The 14,507-nt window shown below is 42.0% G+C and overlaps 1 protein-coding gene across 1 annotated transcript in view; it reads left to right on the top strand.

The window, feature by feature from the left end:
* Window positions 1–12,954, top strand: part of GPBP1L1 (GC-rich promoter binding protein 1-like 1) — an 18,601-nt gene extending 5,647 nt beyond the window's left edge. The window contains exons 5-11 of the mRNA XM_010134945.1: window positions 812–884; window positions 2,030–2,223; window positions 6,101–6,241; window positions 9,833–9,991; window positions 10,735–10,859; window positions 11,695–11,797; window positions 12,041–12,954. Of these exons, the coding sequence (XP_010133247.1) occupies window positions 812–884; window positions 2,030–2,223; window positions 6,101–6,241; window positions 9,833–9,991; window positions 10,735–10,859; window positions 11,695–11,797; window positions 12,041–12,184 (939 nt within the window). The 3' untranslated portion in view covers window positions 12,185–12,954. The remainder of the gene's footprint in view (window positions 1–811; window positions 885–2,029; window positions 2,224–6,100; window positions 6,242–9,832; window positions 9,992–10,734; window positions 10,860–11,694; window positions 11,798–12,040) is intronic.
* The last annotated feature ends 1,553 nt before the right edge of the window (window positions 12,955–14,507 follow it).

A 14,507-nucleotide genomic window follows, 5' to 3' on the forward strand; every position in this document is an offset into this window, starting at 1 on the left:
CCTACTATTTCAGAAGCTCATTATTAGAGACTTTTACTGTCACCATAGTAACTAACATATGAAGAATTCAGTAAAAAGAGGAACAAGATGGCTTTATTTTGAACTGAAGTTGTTTGGGATTGGGGCAGAGAAATAGCTAATCAGGAACAGTTGTCATTGAATATTTAGATTTTCTGTACTCTGATTTGAGCTTGGACACATCCTCAGTGCTTCCACTAAGCTGAATTCTGATCCTGAGTTAAAGGTAAGTCTGCAGAGAGCACGAAGTTTGGACGCAGTATTGTCCTGGAAAGTGGACTCTAAAGCTTAACATAAATTTATGTGTAGCTTCTTTGTCTGTAAACGTATATATATTTGGTTTGCCTTTACAGTAGGAGTTTAGTATTACTTCGGGGTTTTGTGTGTGCACGCCTTTCTTAATTTGGTTAATGGATATTTACTGTATAAAAACTTTTGGAAAATTAGACTAGATACTTCAGATACTGTGGATGTGGATTCTGTTTATATTTTGAGCTGCTGCTGAAAACCTAAATCTGTTATGAGTGTGTTGATTGGTGGAATCTACTGAATTGCACAATAGAAGACTAAAGGGCCTATCCTGGACCCTCTGATAGTTCTGTTGGAAGTACAGCAGAAGCCAAGAACTTGATTTTTGGATGTCGCGTGACAAAACACTCTCTTCTCATTCAAGCGCTGTTCAGATAAATCTATGTGTGCTCTGGGTTCCTAGAAGCATAGTGTTATGTTAATACTATTTTTTTTTTGTCACATACGATATAATGATATACTCATTTACATCGCGTTTTTACAGCCATCTCTGAATCCAGAAGCTGGAAGACACAACAACCAGAACAAACCTTTAGGGACACCTTCTGGAGTATGGGGTAGGTAAAGGTGCAGAATGCTGAAGCAGAAAGTTGTAACCGATGTTTAAATGCTAGTTGTCACTCAAAGATTTTAAAGACTTAAGCAGGCAGTTTGCAGCTTTTTCTCATTTATTGTTTTCCTCCCACAATCTTCACTAATCTTTTGGCCTTTTTGTCTACTGGAAACTCTGCTTGTCTTGTCATTAAAAAACTGCTGGTGGCAGTAACAACACCGCTGTGCATTTGCTTCCTGTCATACTGCAGTCACAATTTCAAGCAGACATCACTTGAAGGGCAGAGGAGATTTGAGTGAACTAGACATTTGTTCCTGAATTGTGATCTTCATATTAGAAGTACAGCAAAACTGTCATAATTCTGTGGTTTGGACATACTTGATTTTTTTTTTAAATTCAGAACAGGCTTGCTTTTGAGTCTAATGTAGTATGCAAATCTGTGCCTTAAAGTGAAGCAAAGTACCAGTTCTGGCAACTAAATACAGATTTGTTAATCCCTAGTTAAAATGCAGCTAGGTTAGTTTGGTTAGATACTGTGAATAGTACAAATAAAAAAAAAGGCACTTCTTGCTATAGAACCAGATTGTATTCTTTTTGCATGTTTGTCAGGTAGCTGTTGTTCTGCTCAAAAAATAAAGGCAATTAGCATTTATGGGTCTTTTAGCTGTTTGTTGCGTATGTTAAGTTGTTCTGCTCCTGCAGATATGTTGATTTGGCCTAAAAAATATTAACTGTGCTTGTTTGTGAAAGTATGTGTCTTTTCAGGGGTAAGTTAAATTTATTTACAAGTAATGTTAAGTATTTTTGCTGTGTTGGTGAATTAACAAATCTGATCTGTGGTTCCTCAAAAAAACTGTTAATATCTCTCCTGATTCCTGTAGTAATGATGGCAGGCTGCTAGCTGATGCCAGTGTAGGTTTTTTTCCTTCAGTGTCAAAGGAGCCGTTGTGGTTAAATGAAAAAGGTTGGACTTTGACATACTTACCCAGTATCATTGCTCAAAGCTGAAACGAAAGAACAGCTGATAGCAGTCTCAGAATCGGATGTGTAGCATCTGAGATTGGGAGGGAAGAGACTGGAGCAGTATACTGAAGTTATTATGAAACTGAACATTTGTATTTCAGAGTCTTTCTCATTATATTTTTACAGAAAACCCCCCTAGTGCCAAGCAACCTACCAAGATGCTGGTCATCAAAAAGGTTTCAAAAGAGGATCCTGCCGCCGCCTTCTCAGCTGCATTTACATCACCTGTTTCTCACCTGGCAAATGGCAACAAAGCCACCACCATAGTCCCAAGTGTCTACAAAAATCTGGTTCCTAAACCTGCAGCTCCTCCTTCCAAGGTACAGGGGTTTCCAGCAGTTAGTGAACTGCAGGTTGAGGGAGAACTCCCTCTCTTGACGAGGGAGTCAAGTGCTCTAGGAGATAGTAGGAGTTGGAATCCAGTAGTTTCTGGGATAGGGGCCTTTACAGTAGAGGTCTCTTTACTACTAAGATTGTTGCTCCCCGTTAAAATGCTGTTCGCTCTTGTGCATACGGAGATCTAACCTCTCTCCTGACTATAGTAATGTCTGTTTCAAAGGGTGTGTTCTCATGCACAAATGCCTATCTTAATTAGACAAAACAAGTAATGCTAGAGAAGTGGAATGTGTGCTACATGTGCTTGAATTGTTCACGTGACTACCTTGAAAAATCTTTATTGGGTTACAGTACTTTGATGTGTTTAAAACACAGTTGAGGCTAAGATCAGATTAGATTGTAACATCCTGCAATTTGGCTCTAATTTAGTTGAGCCTTAAAAACAACCTGGTAAAGTCATAAGGTTTGTGCCATAATTCTTTTACCAAAAGAAATAGAGGAGTGTTGAAAAAACATGTCGGGTTTTTTTGTTTCTTAGTTCTAGGCTTTATCTTGCTTTATCTTTTTTGGAATTTCCAGAGAATCTACACGTATAGATGCCCTAGAAACTTTGTAGGATTTATAGTGAAAGTGTTCAAGGAGCTAAAGAAAATTATTAGCTAGGTTGTTCTTTAAAAAGGTGTCTAAGTACTTTGAGTTCTAAAATGCATTAATTACTGATGCTGGCTGCAACATTCCAACAATGTCTTCCTTATGATTAAATGGATTAGTCTTACGCACTTCAAAGATAAACCAAAATAGGAAAGATTAACAACTTTTTTTTTTATAGGAAAGCAAGTTTAGAGCTTCTTTCCCTTTCATAAATTTCTCCTAATGCAGGCTAAATTCTGCCAGCTGCAGGAAAAAATCCTAATGGTTAGAATGATTATCAAATAATCTTGTATAAACCCTTAATTTGATAACTGATCTCCTTCTTGGTGAGATGGGATTAATTGGCCCATTATAAAGGTTATTAATATAAGTTTTTCACACCACATAGAGTTTTCCATCCGTGTGCTTGTTTAGCACAGTTAGATGAGATACGATTTGTGATGGACAGGGAGCCTCCTGTGGCTTTCATTTTTGGTTGATCGATAAATGTATGTAGCTAGCCTTACCTGGTTTTAGTTGGATATTTTGAGTGGTCTTTGAAACAAAAAGCCAGCGATACAGTTTTTGTCCAGACTGTTAGATTGCCTCTTTGATTGCTTCAAAGTCAGTAGAATTTTATTGATCTGGAACACGTACAGCTTTTCTGTCTTAGCTGCTGTTGTGGGCAAAGATAACTTGCGAGATCTGAAAGTTAGTGCTGTATCAGCTGGAGAGATTGAAATGCACACCTGAAAGCTATGTAAATGTCTGTTGTTACTGCTGAGCGTGGTATAGCTGTTGCTTGAAATCATAGAATCAGGGTGTAAAAATCTCTTTAGCTATTATTACTTGCTGTGCAGTCACCATTGCATTTGTTTTGGCTACTTTTAAAGCCCGTGGTCGAAGTTTTTTTCATTAGTTGCATCTAGAAGAGCTGCTCTTGAAGCTTTTTCTAACTGTGTTCTGAAATTAAACTCTAAAGTTTTGTTTCTTCAGATGAAACAACAAATACATTAATCAGTGCTCACAGTTGGAATAAACCCTTTAATTTTTATAGATAATTTGAAAAACACCTGTTTTTCTGAGACAGCCTTGTGACTGAGGTGTGGAAGTTCAGCTTACATCAAAAATAATGGTGGGGCTTTTTTGGTTAGCTTTTTTTTATGATGTAGCTTGCATTTGCATTCCAGATTGTGTATCTATATTTAAATTAGAGATTCTGGCAATATGTAGTGGTAGTCACCTAAGTTCATTTTAATGAAGTACTTGCTGTACTGAACCGGTTGATAGGCCTGGATTACACCTGGATTCATACCTGAAGCATTACAGTATTGATAACATACGAAATGCTATTTGACTAGTGGAGAAGGTGTTGACTTTCGGTGTGTAGCCCAAGAAATCAGTCATGTTAAGCAGGATATAAATAGTACTTAATGATTTAAATATTAATTATTACATCTGATGCATTGACATGGTGCTGTGATTGTTGGGGGAATGTGGTGCTTCTCAGCAGTGGGCATTGCAATAGGGAAGAATTGTTTGCTGGTTATCAGCTTTTCTTAATGGAAAGCAACCATTAGCAAAGCTAAAAGGTGGAATATCAGCGTATTCTTAGCTGGAAAACTGTGTGTTTGGTGCCTTTTTTTAAAGGTACAGGCGTAAGGCAGCCATGGCAGGATGTATTATTCTGAAGGGTTCTAGAAAGTTATACGGAAATTGCAGTGCATAGTAGAGGGCTCAAAACATCCTTTGGACAAAGCCAGCAGTATTGGAAAGCTGTCACAGGTAAACTGAATAAAAAATATTTTTGTTAAGTTGTATTAAGTAGCGTGGAAAGGAAGAGAACTGGCGGCAGTTAAGTGCATTCTTTCTTGGCTAGTTGAGATGGCTAATTGTTCACAGTCGATCCATGAAGGTCATAATCTGCAAACTATTCCTCTTGGTACTCATCTCTAGTTGTGCCCGTTTCTAGTGGCCTCCCTTAAGAACGCTATAGGGCTCTGTCTGAGTTTGTCTAAGCTGCCCCTTCGTGGAAGCTGGGAGAACAACAGTCAGCAGCTAAGAGCTGGCTATCTAACAGGGCAACCACCCTGTCTGCAGAGGGAAACTTCTTGTCTACACTCTAATTTATTACCAGGCAATATTGTGCAGATCAGGGTATTTTGGGGGGTTTGAAGGGAATATTTGGAATGTGTGCTGTGAAAGACAAATTATCCATTCAACCATGTGGACTGCTCTTGGGTTTAAGTTGGAGTGGAAGGATAATGCTGATATCTTCCCCTATTGATTTACTTATTTAAAAATAATAAAACAACCCAAAGGGGAGTGAGAACATACTGAAATAATGGCTCTGCTCTCATTGTTTACAGAGTGCAGGATCAGTTGCATCTCAGATTTAACTGAATCCCACTTGTGCATGAGTTATTTTGCTGATGACTTGAAGTAGACTTCAGAAGTCTAATGGGTCAAAGGAACCAGTATGTTTTAATGCTATGACAGGTCTGCTTCTCCTGCTACTTCATGCAAGTTTCTTCTTAGGATCCTTTTTGTAAAGACTGTCACTTCACAATGTTCATCCTTGGTTGATAAAGGAGGCTCAGTAATAACACTCCAAGTAACAAAAACTTCTGCAGAAGTCTTTGCTTTTCAGCCGAACTGTCAGTGTATTTGAAGGGGTACTGCAGAGAGTATCCGCAGCGAAACAGCCAGTGCTCGTGCACTGTAATGAACTGGCTGCTTTTACTGCTTTTGCTGTTGCTGTTGTTGCGCTTTCAGAGACCTAGGAAATAAATAATTTGCATTCTCAGGTGCTGCTTCCTCTCACAGGGCATCACTTGTCAAGTGATACAAACCCTTTCTTTATGGCATACAGTGTTCCCATATGAAATGTGAATTTAATTGGGATTCTTTGCTTGCCATCTGTGGGTAGCTGTAAGATGTGTTGCATTGCTCAGTGTTGATTCCAGTTAATGAAGAACAATGCTGGATTTTCTTTCTGAGCTCTAATGGCGTTTTACTGGAGAGTGGTGCCCATGAAACAGAATTGTTTGTGGTTTGGGAAGAACAGAAGAGATGGAATAAATAATTGGTGTCAAGGTAAACTTGTTGAGACTGTTCTTGGACAAGATGATGATAAATATCTGTACAGTAGCCTCCATTTGTTTTACTACTTGCAAACAATCCCTTCTTGTACCTTACCATTTACTGTCTTTTGTGTTCTCTTCAATATAGCCAAGTCCATGGAAAGCCAACAGAAGTGAACATAAACCAGGCTCGCTTTCCTCCAGCCGTGACTCTGCCTTTACCAGTCCAGTGTCTGTAACCAAACCAGCGGTACTGGCGAGTGGCTCAGTCCTCACCTCTCCCAAAGAGGTAAGGAGTTGTGCTTGGGGGTGGGGCGGGAACGTTTATCACTGTCACCTACTATAGCTTGAACGTGATAAGGTCCTCTCTGTACATGGAACCTACCTTTGCAACCTTGAAGAATGACTCATTTGTACATTCTTAGCATGTTCTATCACGTCTCTGATACACTAGAAGAAATGAAAGCATGTTTTAATGTAAAGCTATTGATGTTTGTCTGTATGTATTAGAATTTCCCTATAATTCATAAAAAAAAAAAAAAAACCCAATCCTTTAAATAGTGTTGTGTAGCTAGACATACTTGGACTTGGTGTTATCGGAGTGCAGATACCAAGAACTGATGAGAATAGATAGGTAAACTGATTCCCATGCTGTTCTTCAGTGTGGGAAAAGCAGAGGAAGGAGGGTGATCTACCTCATCGAAGAGGGCACAAACAGTGAGCTTTGAGGGCTTGAGGGAGTTTAACATGTTCATGTATCTTCAGCTACAGTGTCTGGTTTTGGTGTTGGAAGGAGGTAGTCTGCTAAGGTGGAAACTGACTCTGCTTTTGTCTGAAGTATGGAGAGAATGTTGGAATACAAATCCTTTAAGATTTCAGCAGTAACTGTGACATAACAGGTTTTGGCCAGCATTCCTATGCTTCACTCACAGCTTGTATGCTTGTTTGGACCTTGACGTTCCATAAAGCTTTATAGAAAAGTGACACTGAATAACTTTTCTCCTCTGATCCTGGGAATCAAAATTCAACAGGTTTGTGGTCATATGTAAAAAGAACAAAAATAGAATGTCCTGTGATAAATGACAAAACCACTCATTTCAAATGTAGTATATATTTCAACTGTAACAGTGGGGGGTTTCTAGTTGTACATCGATCTTCCTTCTTTACAGCTTTTAATTCTAAAATAAGACCTTTTCATCTTTATGATTCTCTGCTTCGAAGGCTTTGCTTTGCAACAGCCTGTACTTCTCTGCTTTAGTCATTGACAGATAGATCTTACACTGTATTCCTGTCCCTTATCTTGCTTTTGTTTGTCCTTAAGAGTCCTTTGTGCTACTGACAGCCTTCCTTCCTTGTATAATGCACAGCGCAGTATGGGCACCCTTGCAACATAAGTATGTAAATTTAAATAGGCTTTCACCCAGAGGTGGATCCAGAGAAGGGCATTCACTTACTATCATACCGTAGTAGCACAAGTATTCTCCTTCACCCACCGCACTAAGAAGGTCTTGTGTGAAACTTTAGTCAGCAGAGATGTCAGGGGCTAATCTGACAGCAGGAGTAGGTAGCGGGATTTTCCCCAGAACAAGCAGTACTTCCTTGAATACTTCTGGTATTAGCAGTGTCAAGCAAGCAACCAAAAAGGGCTTAAAAATTCCTCCCAACTAAAACTGAACACTTGTAATGTTTTTCTTTGAATCTGTCAGAGACTTGTAGTATGAAAACACAGGACCACAGCCACAGATACTACTGTAATCCTAGCTTAGCTCCACTCTACTAAAAGTAATCGCTGCCTTTTTATTTCTGAAGTGGGGATCATGCTCCTCCTATAGACATGTCGAAAATAACACCTTCATTCATAGGAGACCACAGTGTGGCAAAAGCTAAAAGGGTGACAACTAGCACTGGCACCATGTCCCCACAAGCCAGTCTAAGATAACCAAATTAAGATACAGTCTTGACTTATTGAAAGGTTTCAGCATTACTCTTCAACCATCCCTGTTACATAGACTGACATCTGAACAAATCAGAGGTGATGCCTAGTGCTCTTATTTAAAGACAAACAACAGACCAACAGAACACTGAGAGATGCCTTGATGTTTCAAAGGGCTAAACTTATGTTTAAATGCCAAAAATTAGTCCTATACCCCTTTAAAACTAAAAGATAAAGTTATGTAAAAACCCATCTACAGGAAGTTAGCGTAAAACCAGAACTCAGGTGGAACTAAATTGCCTTTCAGGAGTGTGTTCTTTCTAAACTTTAGCTATAATGGTCTTCTCCTAATGCATAGAAATTAAGTTTTAGTCCCTCAAGCAGTTCTATTAAACGCTCAAAACAGCCACTAGTGAAGAGCTCACGTGGAGTATTCCAAATGACCAGAAGACATCGGATTTTTAGTCTCCTTTGTTTGGTGACCTTCTGTCACAAACTAATCACCGTGCTGAGAGCTGAATTTCAGTACTAACCTCACTTTTATCCTAATGCTCAGAGTCACTCGCTGTGTCTGCTGCAATTGCTGGTTTGTTCCTTACTGAGTAGAATCAGGCAAAATCTGAGAAGGCCGCCTGAGAAGTGTTTGCTGTAAGGCATCACTTTCAGCCTGCACTTCCCTGAAAGGCGTCATTTCACACCAGTGCATCATGTGCAACAGGCGTTAGAAATACAAGCAGCAGTTGCTGCCTTGGTTTTGTTTTGCTAAATATTTTAGCTCCCATGGTCTTTGCTCAGAGCACTGAGTATGATAAAAATACTCTGCAAAGGCGATTAATTTTGAAGAGCCTGAGTTTGTAACCTTAAAACAAAAGGGGTGGGAATACTACAGACTTAAGGAAACTTTACTTTATTTTGATATAGATAAAAAATCAAAGCAAGGAAGTGAAGGAAAATAGTTGTACATGCAGAATTCTAGTGTTGGGTATGTGTGTTAATGACCAAATGCCTCATTGTCTTAGAGCAGCCAGACCAAACTCCGTGTGTGAGCAGAAGGGTAAGGTGTCGGGAACTCTCACATAACACCTTCTTGGATTTCTGTTGTGTGTCCAGTTAGTGATGGGACAGATTCGACTGAAAGATCATTCTGCTTAGCAGTGTTTGTATTGCAGTGTCATGGCTGGGATACTGCTAATGAGCAAACTGTTGTGCTTTACGCCTGGTTCATGTATTTGAGATAATTAAGCTTAAACATTGTGGAAGTGCATGGGAGGTCACCTTGGGTTCATGAATTGAGCTGAGCAGGTTTCCACAGGCTCCAGGGCTGTCCGTGTCTGGCTCCACACTGACCCATCTGGGCTGTGAGTGTACACAGCTGGAATCGGCAGCTTGCTCTCAGGGCAGGATACGAGGCTGTGGCTGCCTATTTCACATCCAATTGTGGTTAGCTAGGCATGTGACCACTCCCTGGAAAGAGATTACTGCCTCGTAGTTTAATTTAAGGTTAGAGTCTGTCAGGTTGTCTTAAGATGCAAATTTGAACTGAGACTGATCTCCCTAATTTTTTAATTTTTGTAGAATAAGAGACTTGCATTAAGTTCTCTGCCTTAATATTCTGTTGTAGACTCCAGCATTGCTTAAGGGAGTTATATTGTGAAGGAACAAAATAAAGTATTCCTGACCACAGGAACTGACTCCTAGAGGAAGAAGAAAAAACCCGAGAGTCAATAATATAAGTGGGAGAAGAGTGTGCTGCTAAGGGAAGAAGCGAATGTGCAACACCAGGCAGTGTTTTGATGGGAATTTGATGTTAGATTTTCTTTTTTGAGGGGTTAAGAGCTAGCCAAAGAACTGATGGGTGTTTGAAAGGTGTACGACAGATGCTGAAGAGGGCCCCATCTCTGCAGCATCACAGCCTGAGAGTCTCTGTATTCTACCTTCTTTGTCTAGAGTCCTTCCAGCACCACCCCTCCCATCGAGATCTGCTCTTCTCGCTTGACGAAGCTGATGCGCCGTACCACTGATAAAAAGAGCGAATTCCTGAAGGCACTGAAAGATGACAGGAACGGGGAAATAACAGAGAACAGAGAATGCGACAAGCTGGATGATGTAAGATCGTTGTCCTTATGTGTATATGATCACTATGTATTTTAGGAGTTGGGTACTGAAAAAAAAGAAACCAGAGCAGGGTATGTAATTCAGGCTCTGGAGGAGGAAGGGAATCACTTCCATTGGGCTGGCACACATGCCAGCAGGAGAAGCACAGAGCACTGTGAGGAGGGGAGATCTGAACATGATGAAATGTAAACGGATCAGTAGTAAATGAGGTGGAAGGGAAGGACACAGATGGTGAAGGGAATGTAGGTTTTTGCAAGGATCTCTAAGGTGTAGAACAATACCATGTTTTAACATCTTTGCTTTCAAACTTTCTTGTCCAACTGCATCAGCAGTGAAGTTGAATTCGGTGCTTGCGAAACTTGCAGGACAGTGGCTCAAGCGTCAGAGGCTTGGACCAAACCTCTCAGTGCGTACATCTGCGGCTGAGTGTGTACAGGCTGTCCTCAGGATGTATTTCATTCACACAGTTTTCTTGCTCTCCCTCTGAAGCCGCTGATGATGGCTCTGTCATCCAGCGCTTACTCCCTCAACACACAAGTGCTGTCCGCCACATGTCTTTCCTGTCGTAGCCAGGTAGAAGTTGCCTTCATCCACTCTCAGTCCAGGCTCTGTAAAAAAACACTGACTCAAGGTGAAGGCCTTTACTTAACTTCTGAAAGCAGAAGCTTGAACTTGGAAGTGTGCTGTTGGCACAGTCCATGCAAGCATGCTTTGACGCTATTGCTTGTCTTTAGATGGAGAGCAACAGCACACCAGAACCAAAGGAAAACTGGGAAGAGAACTGCCACCAGAATGGCCTTTCTCTCCCTTTGCCGGAGGAGGGGGAAAACCTCTCTCACTCATTGGAAGCAGAACACAGGTGAGTAAATGGGAAAATAAGATGTCTGGAGTGAAGGAAAGAGTCCTTGGACTGTGTGAGGAGGAGGAAACTGTTTCAAAGACACCTCTCTGGGAAGCAGCAGTAGCCGTCTGCGTGCTGAGCTTCGTGACTAGTGCTGGGCTGGGTGGAGTCTTCTCGAAAATAAAACAAGACACTGAAGAGAGCTGAGCCAAGACTTTGCCAAGGTCTGTAATTAAATTCCTGCGCTTCTCTACAGCGTGTAAATGCTGCCTAGACCTTCACCTGCCCACACCAGGAGTGCACACAAACCTAGTGTGATTCTGGTTAGTTTACAAGCAGGTGTCCTAAATGGATGGGCTGAAGACTGCAGATGCACACACACACACGCTGCCCTGTCTGCACTTAGTGCTCCTTGCCGCTTTAAATGCTGTAAAGGTGGGTGAGAGTTGAGAAAACATTTACCTGGTATCTCAGCTGGTATGTCGCTTCAGGGAGTAGCAGTGTGTGAGCATGTGGGGTGAGCAGATAGGATGTTTTAGGAGAGTGCTGAGCTGTGATACTGGTCTGATTGCCTCATGGCCCCCTTCAGTGTCTTCAGGTAGAATTTCAGAGCTCTGCCTTGCTGTCCTTCTGCCAGACTAGTTATGTACCTGTTGTACAGGACTTTATATTTGTAAAAGACATGGAGAATGAAAAACGTTGGGTAAACATGAACACTGTTGATAGAAGATTCCCTGGTGAATTGGGAGTGATGTAAGACAAAACCTTGCGCTTCGTGGACAAAATGTTCTCTGCTTTGTCACTGTTCCCTTGCTTTAATTCTCGGGCCCCTTTTATTTTCTCCACAAATCAGGTTATTGAAAGAAATGGGATGGCAGGAATATCCTGAAAACGATGAGAACTACCTTCCCCTCACTGAGGATGAGCTCAAAGAGTTCCAAATTAAATCAGAGCAGGTACGTTTACAGCTCTCGCCACTCGTCACTGCTCTTCTCCCTCTCCCTTCTCGTGCCCGAGTCTCCTGTGGTCTAGCTCTTGAGGAGGTTCGGGAAGACACGGGATTGAAGGGAGGTTGTAGGCTCTGCGTTATCTGTGCAGAGCAGGTGTATGCAGTTAAATGTCATTCGCGGTGACAGATGGTTAGTGATGGTTACTCTCCGCCCTTCTGCTTCTTTTAAAAGTTGCTTTCATTCCTACAGCGAAGAAGAAATGGATTTGGGAAGAATGGATTTCTTCAGGGCCGCGGCTCCAGCCTGTTCCACTGGAGAAGCACTTTTAAGACAAAGATTGAGGACTCAGACACAGAAACTAGTAGCAGCGAAACATCGGATGATGATGCCTGAAAGTGGGCACGAGAAAATAAAAATAAATAAAACCAACCAATAAACTCAGTTCATAGTTCAACATGTGTTTGGGGTTGTATAAACTAAACAGAGTTTATTCTGTCTCCAGTCTGTTCAGTTTTTTCTTTTGTTGTTGATACTTCATGCACAAGGGAAATAATTGTATCCCAAAGAAGAGAGAAATTGGCTTCTTTAGCTTTTTCTTTTGGTTTTGCCCTAATGCTTAATAGAAGTTTGTGCAGCTAGCAAATTTTGACACAAATCCCTTGTGGGGCAGTGCACAAGTTCAGTCTTGTAAGCAGGACACAAGTGGCTGACTGATCTTTGCAACAACAAGCTTCTAACAGTGCCGCCTGCATTACGTAATGTCGTGCGGTAACAGTGTGCTAAAACAATCATTGTCAATGACAAAATGGCTATTGAAGTTCTAATTATGTTAAATTAATGCTAATAACATGAGTTATTTTATTTTTTTTTGGCGGCTCGGGGAGCTTCATCACTTAACCAGGCGTTTGTGGTTTTCTTTTTTTGGGTACAGCTGTAAAATATTTGGATATAGGAATTGTTTGTGTTCTTCTTCTTGCAGCCTTGATATTCAGGGTGGATTGTAAAATATAAATTTTTTGTGAGATTTCAAAGATTAAGATTATTTTGATAACATTATTTACAGATTTAAAAAAGTGACTATCACATTGAGTCTGTATGAGGGGGAAAAACTACTGCATCAAAAATAACTAACTTGGAATAAATATTTTGCATCAGTTTGCCAATTCTAATTGTCTTTCTTATGTAAGAAGAGCTTTTCCTCTAAAGGGACCTGCACTTTGGGGGTTCAGTAGCACTGGGGATAAACAGTTTCTTCTCCCGCTGTATTTTTTCACTTGGCAAACATCGCTGTAGCGCTCAGACTGCAGGAGCTGAATTCTTCCTTTAAGAAGGGAGAGGGAGAACAATGGTGAGATGATAGCCCATGTTTGGTTTTTTTTTAATAAATGAAAGTAATTCAAATTATCTTCCACTGAAGCAGTTTGCTTTTTTTTTTCCGCTTCATACAAAATCATGAAGCTCGACTGGTCGGTGTCACTTGTTCCTAGTGCAATGCTGCTGTTTATGTTCACAATGTGGCAAGGGAATGTCTGAATCCAAAGCTGTTTTCATTGAAATCTTTTTTAAAAATTCATGAAAACATTTCTATTAGATTAAAAAGGATTTTACAAACAACTCGGTTGTGGCCTAAGCTGTTTCAGTGTCTGTTTGAAGTTCAGCTTGTACACAGGCGTTTTGGAGTGGAGAGTACTGGCATGGTTGTGCACGGTTTGCAGGTGGGTCGGGCGGAACTGCACGTGGAGTACGAACCCCTGGTCTGGCTGACCTGGGGGGGAGTTACCCAGGGTCTTGCTTGGGATGTTTGAATCTGCTCCTGGCCAGGCAGAAAGGGTGGGTGTGTTTAGATGAGTCTGGGCTCAAGGGAAGACTCTCAGCAGTTACCAGGTGTAACTGCTGTTTGTGCCTCCAGTTCCCATGGACGCAGGCGCTGCACTTGTCCCCTCTCGCCCAGGGGGTTAAGGGCTGTTTCTCCATCGCCGCTGATAAGCATGCTCCAGCCGCTGGGTCTACCCCAGAATGGTTGGAGGAGTGCTTGAGCTCGGTAAGACACTGTGCATGTGGTCTAGTTCCTTTTGGAGGGCCTACCACTGTGGTCCATCCCAGGGGTGCCTTTTGTCTGAATAAGTTTATCCATTTTCGTACAAGTCAACTTCCTACCTCTGTGCACTGAAGGGGGAAATTATGTAAATGTGTTTGCATTGCTGTAAGTCCCTCACATCGACTCGGCTGCGAGCCGCTGGTGCTGGGCAATCTTGATCAAAGCCATTCCGCCCTGTCCAAGGGAACCTGCTGCCGAGGGGCTGGCGATGGGGGATGCGGATGTGCGCTGGCAACTGTGCGTTTCGCACCAGACTCTTCTTCAGCTTCTGTGCCCCACCTGTGAGGTTTAAACATTGATGGAAATTCAAAGTACCCCCTCACCCCCACAGCAGCTTTTTCACCGGTTTAACTGGTGACCGGTGTCACCCGCAGGGAACGGGAGGGGGGAGCTGTGGCACCCTGAGAAGAGCCTGGGGCTGCTCAGCAAGCACAGATGGGGGCTCACTTCGGGAACGAGGGGAGGACCCTGGGCAGCTGTGACAATGGACGGGAGGCAGGGGCTGGGCGGAGCTGTTCGGCCTCGGCGCGGAGCAGCTGCGAGGAGAAGGGTCACCCTCGGGGCCGGGCAGTGCTTTGTGACCACGGGAGGGGAGCGCGGCGGGGGACGGGGCAGCCT

Source organism: Buceros rhinoceros, unplaced genomic scaffold (assembly GCF_000710305.1).
Source record: "Buceros rhinoceros silvestris isolate BGI_N320 unplaced genomic scaffold, ASM71030v1 scaffold6464, whole genome shotgun sequence".
Taxonomy (NCBI): domain Eukaryota; kingdom Metazoa; phylum Chordata; class Aves; order Bucerotiformes; family Bucerotidae; genus Buceros; species Buceros rhinoceros.